Raw genomic sequence first — 11,975 nt, forward strand, 5'->3', positions numbered from 1 at the left:
CTAACAAAAACATAAATTTATGTTCATTCACAGCAGATGAGTACACCCGAGCGCAAAGTAGTAGTGTTAGTCCCCGGGGAGGTTACTGCAGTAGTGCTTCCACACCACACTCCTCCGGAGGCGGCTCGTATGGAAGCAGTAATGGCTACGCGACTGCTTCCAACATGAGCGGACTAACCTCTTCCCCTGCCAGTGTCTTCAATTCCTCGTCGAGTAAGTATTCCGTAATTGATCCCGTAGCTAATCGATTAACACATGCAATACTAACACTAAGGATTGGGTTCTAATCACTTCAAAATTTAAAAAAAAACGAAAGTGCAACCAAACCGCTACAGAACGATGCGACGAAAAAAATTCTGGTTCCCCAAAAAAACGAAATCGATGAACACGCTGTCGTTAGTACTGCATGTGGCTGTCGATTTGTGTCTTTGGTTGTGTGCTGTCAAGCATAGAAATGTTAGTGTCATACACGATGATAATCTAATAAACCCCACCCCGCTCATTATTTGTACGTCTCTTTACTGGATCGCAGTTACATCGACGCCGAATCTCTGGCACTCGCAGCTGGTACCATCACACAGCTATTCGGCCACCGGTGCACACCAGTTCTGGCATGCTTCGTCATCGTCTGTAGCGACAGCGGTTTAGGAACCATCTTTATTGTTAGTATGTTAAAACTGGACTAGAAAAAAAATAACCGTGGCTGTATAGCAGCTTAATCAGTGTGGCAGATCAACAGATCAAACTGCTATCCAGTCGTCGTTTGAAAACCTTATGTACGGAGAATATCGCAAGTTATCGACGATAGAGCATCGGGGAACACTGAAGATATAGCGTTACCCTAAAACCCTAAAATATGCGTCAGCTTTAGGGGACGTTGAATTCGAGGGTACAACACGAGCATACGCGAGATCGGTTTGTAGCTGACGCCATAAAAATCCTTCCGATTTTCCCAACGACTAAATCGACTTTCTTCGGCACAAACGGCCTACTATGCAACCGATTAAACCCGTTATAACCGAGCTATGTTAAAACTTTTGGTTATTTATACAATACTTTGTGAGCCCTCATAATATAAACAAATAATTCTTTTTTTGGTTTTTAACTTAAGTGCCAATACCTTATGTAAGACTTTTTGGTGGTATCCAACGGGGAAAACAGATCGAAATGGTGAGTTAAGCCGAAAGCAATTGTGTGAATAGTTGTGCTGGTTCGAATCCTGCCTCTGGGGGGATTTTTTTCACATAATTGCTTTCGGCTTAACGCACTATTTCGATCTGTTTCCGCCGTTAAATACCACCAAAAAGTGCCTTAATAAGTGTAGGAAAAACAAAACAACCACTTTGGAATGTTTTGTTGCAAAAAAAACTAACGTATTAAATTTAGGGTATAAAAAATCATTACAAATAAAAAAATGGGAATGCTGTGGTGAAGTTATTTAAAAAATAGAGCGTGGCTTCACAGTTTAAAATCAAAGTTCATGTTTTATCACAATGGTCTAGTAGAAACACTAAACCTTGTAATTTTTGGTTATTTTGGATTTTTTTTCAAAAGTTATCTTCGAGCAAATTATAACTTGATGGGCTATTGTTCCTGGAAAGAATTAGTCAGGTTTATATCGCTTTGGTTGTTTAACGGTTAAAAGATCAAAATCGAAAACGGAAAAATTGCGCTATGACACCAAACAGGAAACTATTTCTGCTATCAGTGTGATCAACTTGTAAACTCTGAGATATTGAAATTTTGCAAAGTATGTAGCATAATGAAATCAACATTTGATAACATATTTGAGGCAAATACTTGAACTAAAATCAAAATAAGATTTTAATTTGTTGCTGAAATAAAAACACGATTCCTACTTGCTTTAATTTAAATGTTTGACTATACTCAGGAAATGAGATTCTTTTCATACCAAAATAATGACGAGGATCCTCGTAGTTTTATCGTATTTTTCAACCCTTTAAATGTAAATAATTTTATTAATTTTCTTCAATTTTGCTCTTACTACATTCAATTGGTTAGAGATTAGTAAGTAGGAAAAGTTATCAAAAGTTTTTAGTCGTAGTACTCACGTGAGAGCAAGGATGTGAAATATATAGATCGGACAACTAGAAACGGTAGGCTGGAAATCTTACGGACTAATTTTTCTGCTGGTAAAAGTTGGGTTTAGGCAAAGTTTCAGCGAATTATTGGTATATGTCCCTTTGCGAAGGGAGAGCATGTTAACAGACCAATTATTTTATTAATTTCACGGGCTTTAATAGTTTAACTTTTTTAATTTTATGATTCAATAATTTTTTGTTCTGTTAATTATATTTTCTTCGAAAATTTAACTGATTTATTTATATATTCAGATTTAATAGTTTTATTAATTTTGTTCAGTTTTATCAAATTTATTAATTTTGTTCATTTAATCTATTTTGTAAATTCATTCGTTTCATTTCATTATATTTTATGCAATTTTATTTTTATTCATTTTATTCATTGTATTCGTTTTTTTTAGATTCTTCATTTTATTCGTGCAATTTAATTGTATTTATTGATGTTATGGGGCCTTTTAAATGCCTATATCTTCATGCATAAGCATAAGCATAAGAGATCGGCCGTAGTTGCTACTCCGTTATTGACCAGAACCAAATGAGGTTGCAAAATGTTCATTGGAACAACATGTTTGGGAATAACATGATGAGCCACATTGTACAATCTATATTGATCCCTGCATGCTGATCAATACCGACGCCGGCCACGTCCGAATGCAGATCTTCTGGGAAAGGAAGGATTGTTAGTCCGATACATGTTGCTACTAGAAACCGAGGAATCCTCTGCATCTCCACATGTATCACGGGAAGGGGAGAGTTGTTAGAAAGTGTGCCAATAGCGTTATCATGTAATAATTGCTCTGGGCAGCCGGCTGCCGAGAATTTGGGAAATTTATCATTTGTTGTGTTAATACGATTAGCAAAATAAGCAACTTGAACTCCGGATAGCCGGCTATAAGGAGCACTGCTTATATTTTAATAATATTCAATCACGCGACGAATTTTTTCGTGGTTTCTATCGTGTCGGTGCCTATTTTACCCGGTGACCGCTTGAATAAAATGCGGAATCTTATACAGAAGGTATTTGCGTTCGTCTTTATTTTTTTTTTCTTGTGTCAAGTATTATTCTTGTAGATAGTTGGAATTGCATATATATAATGATTTCGTAGTAAGAGGGGCTTTTATTAATATTTAACTTTATTGAGTAGTATGAAAACAGGAATGCAAACTGAGTTATTTCCAAAGCATTAGTATAACAGAATACCGATTCTAAGTTAATAATAGAATGCCGATTCCAAGCAATCACTTCCGCGCACGATTTATTTATTGTTATGATCACTACTGGTTATGCTTAGTAAGTCCTAATGAAGCACAAGTATACGACCAAATCTGAATGCAGATCCGCTGGGAGAGGAAGGGAAGTTAGTCCGACACATGTCTCTCCTAGAGACCGAGGAATTCTCTGCATCTCCACATGCATCAATTTAAATGCCTATATCTTCATGCAATCGAAAAACAAAAAATAAAAGAAAAGTAGCAACATATTTTTCACGACAATCGCAGAAACGAGCATTTCATTCTTATTTAAAAAAATTCTCGCTCCTTTGTGTTGATGCTGCTTTATTATTGCTCATTGCTTGTTTATTGGACGAGGCTGGGAATAACTTGGTAGATTCAGCTCGTTCAGGATGATTTGTGCTCCATCGTGAGCTTTAATGTATAGTAAAACCTGTTTGATGTAATACTCCATTTTGAACACTTTCGTATTCGTGGTCTTATCCGTCACGAAAACGCTGGTGTTTGCTGCAACATGAACTTGCCAAACTATAATTCTTTTTCGTGAAAACAAACTTGAATTAGCTAGGAATCTTGCCACGAGAAAGATTTGTTTAAAATTAGCTTTCGCATATGATGCATCAATTGGCTCATTGAGCATCATCAGCATCTGGTCGTACGCCATACGGGCTTTCGACAACTGTTTGTTGTTTGACGCTTCGGTTGGGTTCTTAATTTTCTCGGTAACATTTGTAGAATTTTCGGAGTCGGATTTGCCAACACTTCGGTGGGTAGTACAAGTGGGTAAAGACCTAATTTTGGCCCCATTAGGAAGAGTACCACGCTATTCTATTAATTACGCAGCCTACAATCGATGAAATGCGCATAAATTGGCATCAGTATCCTTGCTTCGTTTCCATGAACCAATTAGGTTTTACACCAACCGACATAACCCAACAAAATGAGTCGGATGAACTTCGTTTGACAATTCTCGGTGGTTTGTTTACATGGGAGTTACGTGAGTGCAAATGCAACAGATGAGCACCCGTTGCACTCGAACTCACGCAACTGACAAAGTAAACAAACCACCGAGAATTGTCAAACATGAACTTCAATCATTATGAGTTCATTCATGTCGTCAGCTTGTAGAACTCAATATAATAACAAAAAATATCCTGAGAATGGGGCAATACTTCTGTTTGAGCGCCACGATCGATGAAATGGGCATAAATTGGCATCAGTATCCTTGCTTCATTTCCATGAACCAATATAATAACAAAAATATCCTGAGAATGGGACAATACTTCTGTTTGAGCGCCACGAAAACTCGAATCGAATGCTCCTATTTTCCCACTACCATTTGAGCCAATGCGTTGAACAAAGATGGCAGACGCTGCTCTAACTAACAGCTTCAAATGGGTAGAGCGATAATAGAAATAGGGCGAAAATAGTCTCCACATCCTATTAAGTTTCTAAGCCAAATTATTATCTAAGATGTTGAGATCAACCGGAAAATCAATTTCTGCATGACCTTAAGTTGTTTGGAAAGTACAGTTCATAACAAACGGTTCCACTCCTACGCTTCAATTGCACTTTGCGAAGAGGAAGTGTCCTTCTGCTTTTTAATCACTCGACTTAAACTTAAAATAATCCAATAGTTTCTTTTCTCGCTCACTCGAAAATGAACGAAACAATTCCATTGCTCGCAAGCAAGGGAAAAATCGCAAGCATTTGTTCGCCAGTTTCACGATAGCTTTCTTCGCCTATGAAGCATTTTGCTTGCATAGAAAATGAAGCAAAGCTACCAGGCATAGCGAACGCACACGTGCCGAGTCTGCACCAAAAAATTAAGAAGAATCGGTTGCTATTTGTTATATTCCTTGCCATGGCTCTTCTCGAATGGGTTGTGGTTTGTATTGGGCATTCATCAAGCAATTCCCACAATATCATTTTCCCACAATACAATAAATATTTAGATAATCATTTATCGTTTATTGGATATCCGATAATAGTAGAAGGGGCTGGTGTCCACTAGTAGCTTAATATTAGGTTATTATCTTTCCCCAGACAAACCCTGCCTAGAGATCGTTTGGCATCCGGCAACAGAAACCAAGAATTGATCCACTCTAATGTTTTAAGAAGCGTCTAAAATTAGATCCACTTCTTCATTTACTGCATCTTTTAGACTTTGTGTAATAAATTAGTACATTATTTCTTATCGTTCTTCTTATCTATTCGTAATAAAGCTGCTGCTTCTCTTTTTAGTACTTATAATAATAATCAACAAGGCTCACGTGAAATTGCTAGTATGTATGTCTTGCGAAGCGAGGTTTTTATTTACAGTTAATGCTTATTTTTGGCAGCTCAAAATTATTTTATATTATCGCGTAAGCAATCGATATCTGTTAAGTTTTAGTCTCACTTTGTTTACTATTTTTAGTTATTTTTTTCAAGATTACTTGGTGCTTTTCCCTTTGGCTTGTTTGTCTTCTCTAAGAATAATATTTTTATTAAGTATATTACTAGATATTAATATTTGATTTTTTTGATTTGATTTTATTTATTTTTCAACTGACGGAGTGTCTTATTGAAATTTCTTACAACTAATTAATATAAATACAGATACAAATACACATAGTTGTTTGATATAAGATAATATCACAACACATTTAAACAAACAAAGTAACAGTACGTTTTCCACTTTTTTTCACTAGTTTATCATGCCAGTCAATGTATTTCCGTGCTGACGTGGAATCCAAGGAAGTGCGGGACGATTGTCTTTAAACTCGCGAAATCGTATACTGCGGGGCCATGTTCTTGGAGATAACGCTTTTCCTTTCAAAGTTGCATCCAATTCAACTTTGAAAGAAACGTAGTCGAGAGTTGATGTATCCTGCCACGCCTGCACCAGCTTTTTCACTGATATTGGCATTCTAGTATCAAGGCATGTGGTCACAAGATCAGACACCTGTTCTTCGTTGACCTCGCTACCGATATTTGTCAAAAACAACTTGAAGCTGTCCTCGGTACTCGGAAAACTTACCAGTGGAGCTTCTCTCATAGTCGATGACAGGGGTCAGTTGTATCTATCGCAGAATCATTTTCAACGTGTTTTAGTGGGCGTTGACTAGGTTTGGTGACTTCAATAAAGTTACTTACGGAGGCATTCAATAGATCTATACTGGTTCTTAAGTTTTCGATTTCCTTATCGCATTCTTTTTCACGAATGGTGTGCACGGCTACGAGTGAACTTATTGAGTTACGAAATCTTGCATTTTTCAGCACATCAACGCACCGATCGCACATCCAAAAAATGTTCGAGTTAGTGCAAGCGTGAAGCTCATCATCAGTTAGGCCAGTGCATTGCTTGTGAAACACACGCCAGCCGTCGCAAAACCGTCACATATAACTAAATTTGCCTTTTCAACGGTATGTTTACACTTCCCGCATGCCATATCCATCCTTTCAAGAGCCATCGTAGGTCAAAAACTGAACCGATGAGATAATAGCTGTGCCAGCAGTTTGATATCAAGGCGATCCGTGGAGACAAAAGAATATACGTTGTCGTTGATTCAGTATGATAATTTCACGTAAAATTCTCGCACACACGATATTAGGTACTGATTTTGCGGATTGGCTAATAACGAGATCTATATTCACGTTCTATATCAAAATCAATGCTTCACGAACCCGAAATCAGGTGAAATAATGCGTTTTCAACAGAGCAGCAAAATAACACATCAGCACGAAAACAATACTCGTCATTATAATGTTTTTAAAAGTTATTGTTAAGCACCTAATAAGTCTCTGCCTAGAGACTTCTAAAGCCTTGAATCGCGCGCGAATTTATGAACAATTTTTAATCGAATTCCTATACTAACTCCCAAACTCACTCCTCCGGTGACTCTTGTGGAAAGCACAGTAGTACTAGTAATAACAAGTGTCGGACTAACATTCCTACTCTTTCTTTGCCTGCTCCGCTATTGATCAGTTAAAAAATATGGATTACTAGGAGTTGTACATTGAATGATGATTTGTTACTCCCAGGCTCACTCATCTAATGACTCTCTGTTCAATTTCAGCTAGATTTTGATCAATACCAAAGTTGCAACCTGGGTGGTCGAAGAAGCTCATGCGAGTGGATATCGGATAATCGTAGATTTTTTATATTCGCTCTCTTAAAATTAGATCTAGTATCCAATTCGTTTCGCTATATAAAAATTCTTTTAATAAAAACATTGCCATGTGATAAACGTTCGCGAGCAAGGATTCTACGACAATGACTCCCTGTAACACTGGTTGGCAAAACTGTATTATTGTGCAACATGAGGCCAAACTATGTCGACATTCAACTCTGATACTGAACTCCACTTACCTTCGCGCGGGGCCAACCGGGGTCCAGGGGCTACATTATGCCATTTTTGCTTGGGTCGGGTGGTGTCCAAAATCGCTGTCAGTTCATGCATTTTGCCAGGTTGACGGATTTTTCATGTTCTCTTCGCGAACAAAATTCATCGTTTTCTTTTGTAGCTACTGTTTACTACCATCGGTTAATCTTTTCGAGAGAATTTTGTTACTTTCCTTTTTCTGGTTTTCCTTCTATAACAAATCTTTGCAAGGAAAAAAAATCATGTGAGACATTTTCGCACTATTAATCGTCACGATTTCAACAGGCGATTAGTAACGGTGTAGCAACCGGACGCTTAAGCTCAGGCTAAAGTAAAGCTAAAAACACAAACTAAAAAAATCTGCAAATATAAATTGAAGTACAAATAAAAAGCAATCCTCCCGAGGGCCGGCTGTCCGAAGTTCAATAGCTCCATAATAATTCTCGAAAATTGGTCGTGAACGATTTTCGTGCATATTGCAAATTGTCTACCAGGACCAACCTCCTGATCTTTCTCTCGCTTTCCTACTAAGACAATATCTTTTCCGTGATCCGCGTAGAGATAATCTCGATCTCTATCAACAGCAAGTATCAAACTAAAATTCCTTCCTTTCCCCGGTAGAACTGTTCTACGATCACCGCCAATGATGGCGATGTCGTCCGCGAAGCCAAGAAGTTTGTAAGGTCTCGTGAAAATGGCTCCATTCCTTTGCATATCAGATCCTCGTATCGCACCTTCACGCGATATGTTGACTAAATAATGTACATTACCCTGTTTTAATCCATCTAACGTCACAAATGGATCGAAAGTCTCTCCGACTATTTTGACGCTTGATTTTGACTTATTCAACGTCATACAAATTAGATTAACCAGCTTTGTTCGAGAGCCATGTTCAAGCATTATCTATCAAAGTTCGTTTAGTTTTACTGAATCGTACACCCCCTTGAAATCCTAAGTAGTAAGAAGTAAGTGAGAAAGCCGTTCGAATAGCGTTTAGAAAGTTTGAAGATAAACCGGAAACGGGTCAAAAAAACAACCGAAAATGTTTCAAAACTTTACGAATTACTTTTTTGCGTCAATGAATACCACAAGCTGTGTTGACTTTTTAATTTTTCAATGCCGACATTTATGTGTTTAATACTTCCAAAACTAAACAGGTTTAAAAAGCAATGACGTTAACGGGTATCCAATAAAAAAGAGAATTTTTTCAGTCATGTAGTTAAAAACAAAAAAAATTCAACGAATTCAGTATTTGTTATTAAAAACATTATGTTTATTCTTAAAAAAACGTCACTGCATATTGGAGAAGGGGTCCTAGTCAGCCGTACGACACAACTTAGTCGCTATGCTCTCACAAGAACGCTGGACGGCACTGACGTTCATTTTCCGGATCCTAGCGGTCAACTGCTTCGTATCCTTGACCTGCCAATTATTTTTGTACACTAGGCACTGAGGGAGCCGAAAAAATCCTCAATTGGACGGCACTGGGGCAAGTTGGTCGGATTCCTTTATTTCGACACGTATGGTATCTTTTTCTGCTCAAGATACTCCAGCGTCTTCTTGGCGTAATGGCGGCTTGTCTGGCCAGAAGACGTACTTCCCATCTGCCTGATGCTCTTTTAACCCTCCGGAAGTCGCGCAAATGGCTCACTGGACGAGAAGCCGCAGCTGCTCTAAGGCGATTTCCCTAGATTTTCAGAGCAACGTGCACTCAGTGCACTAGCGCGACTGTCGGAAGGTTAAGAACGGCAGAAGAATACTCTCTAGACACTCCTCCTGGTACACTTGTTGATTGATGGCCAGACCGCTCGGCTTGAACCACGGCTTTGAAATCCCTCTGTCCGATTTGGCGATGTACAGCATAGCTTTTTTTTCAAACTTATGCTTTAACTTATATTTTACTTCGAGGGGTGTGGGCCACTTGTCGCTGGAATAGTAGCTGTCATTTCCTAGAACGTGGGTCTTCGAGAGCGGAAAGTAACTTTCGTCATCCAGCACAAACGACGTCGCGCGGTAGTTCTTCGTCATCCACCGGCACTGCGATTTCACGATTGCTATCTGCTCGTCCGTGGGGGACCGAATCTTCTTCCGGCAGATGATGTCCTCCATATTGAGGGTTCGATGAATCAAGGTATGGGAGCAGCGATATTTTCGGCCGGCGTCACGCAAAATCGTTCCGTTCTTGTTGTCGAACAGCTTTAACGCTTCCTTCTTTGTCATTATCTTCGCCGCTCCACGCTCAGGAATGCTGTTTCAACGCCATCTTCGATTGAACTGACAGCACCCGAGCAGAAAGAAACATGTCACCCATTTCTAGGAAGTCCAGAGAGCAATTCTCTTGAAGAGAAAAAAAATACGCTCTTTACTTTAATTACACAAAGGTATTGAAATCATTCTCATTTTTCATTAAACACCCGTTACCACTCACCCCACACATTAAATGACAGTATTCCAGCTGTTTTTTTTCTATTGACAAATTCATTTATCTTGGAACGCTGGTGACATGTGATAACAATGCTAACCGCAAGGCAAACCGGTGTGATGCAACTTTCTCTGGCTTGCAAAGTCAGCTTACAGACGCATACATAGCTTACTCTATATGAATCGCTGATACTGCCTGTTGCTAGGATAGCAGATTCTCAAGCGCTGGATGCGTGTGAGAGAATTCTACGTCTAATGGTAAAAACTGGAAAACGATGCAATGGTTTGTACAGTTGAGTGCAATCGAGGATGATCTAGTAACCCGGAAATCTAAAATACTTTCGGTCATGAATCGGAGTACCGAGATTATTCGGCTGCGATGATGATATGTCACTGCTATTTCCTGATTATACTGATTCAAACCGGCTCTCGGAAACCATTTGCTTACTGTGTAAGCCTCTTTACTAACTGGGCCATAGTGACACACAACTGCTTGGTCGAAAAATGGCATACGCAAACTTCATCTGAGTGCTATCTATCTCAAGCTTACAGAGCGGCACCATTACAGGTTAAAATAATAAAAATTTAGTGATCAAGAAGAAAATTACGATGGAACGTTGTTTATATCAACTATTATCAAAATATTTTTTTTAGTTTGTAACTCTTATTAGTTGTGTTGTGTTGTAACTCTTATTATTTAGGTGCAATTTCATTTTAAGGACGTCATTACTAGAACACTAGTTAAAATGTGGCCAATATCTGCTTTAGATTTACATATAGAACAGTCTTAAAGTTCCATTAAGCCCTAGATTCTGATATAATACCGGTATTATGCCAGAAAAGGTGAAATATACTATTACTGTGCAGAGATTGACAGCCCATGTTTGCCTTATTGATGCTATTATATAACACCAGAGCAAATTTGAAAGCCTGATATTGGCACTGCACTACTCATGCTATTAGAAAACTTGAATTGGCTGTCATTTACGGCAATAATTTTGCAACGTTTTTTCATGTTTCCTCTTCGATATGATGAACAAAAAGGAAAATATTAAAATGCTGTTTAGAGCCGTAATTGACTGCATTGTAACGCATTGTAATGAATATGCTTATCGGAATTTCGTTCTCATACGATATAAATAATGCTATATGTAAATTACCTTTAGTAAGTCTCGAACAGAGGTACCTTGCCTCGTCCTTCACGGCAAGTGCGCTGCGTTTACTGCCTAGGCTATATTGCATATGTTCGAATGAAATGAATATGCCGAATATAAATTTCAAAAGAAGTTGTATAACGAAATATCCCACAGCATCACGACATCAGTTTTATATTTGCTCTATAATGGCACTAAATGCGTATGTATAGCATACATGCTTTAAATATCCTTGAAGCATATACGTGTTATAGCAGCTTTTTATACGTATACAGAGCGAGTGATAATTGTATATTTCGGCTGTGCGTGTATGCATTTATGATACTAATTTAGAGCTTAATTGAATCGTAAATGCTACAATAAAATTTCAATGCAACATTAGTAACATGTATAACCAATATTGTGCAATGGTTTGATGCTTATGATTACTTGGGTACAGAGCCGTAGCGAGCGGTTGGCCCTGCCAAGTGCGCCAACTTTAGAGGGGCGCTAAAATCTTGGTCTGCTTTATAAAATAAGTGAGGTGAAGTCATTAAATAAGTCAGGATAGGAGTATCATTCCCAGGTACATACAAAATTATTATTCGAATGTCGAACTGAAAAAGAAAGCCCAAGTAGATAGCAAAAAGGCACATAACTGAGACTCTACAAAAGGCGCCAGAAAACTACGCCACGGTCCTGTTAGTCCAGAATAAACA

The 11,975-nt window shown here is 38.3% G+C and overlaps 1 protein-coding gene across 8 annotated transcripts in view; it reads left to right on the forward strand.

Moving 5' to 3' along the window:
• Positions 1-11,975, forward strand: part of LOC131689820 (transcription factor collier) — a 158,993-nt gene that overhangs the window by 145,475 nt on the left and 1,543 nt on the right. For 3 of the 8 annotated variants that reach the window (XM_058975131.1, XM_058975136.1, XM_058975138.1), the window contains exons 12-13: positions 34-213; positions 533-662. In XM_058975131.1, coding sequence (XP_058831114.1) covers positions 34-213; positions 533-648 — 296 coding nt within the window. In that variant the 3' untranslated portion in view covers positions 649-662. Of the gene's footprint in view, positions 1-33; positions 214-532; positions 667-11,975 lie in introns of all 8 variants that reach the window. The other 5 variants (XM_058975135.1, XM_058975137.1, XM_058975139.1 and 2 more) reach the window with 3 other exon arrangements.

Source organism: Topomyia yanbarensis, chromosome 3, assembly GCF_030247195.1.
Source record: "Topomyia yanbarensis strain Yona2022 chromosome 3, ASM3024719v1, whole genome shotgun sequence".
Classification (NCBI taxonomy): domain Eukaryota; kingdom Metazoa; phylum Arthropoda; class Insecta; order Diptera; family Culicidae; genus Topomyia; species Topomyia yanbarensis.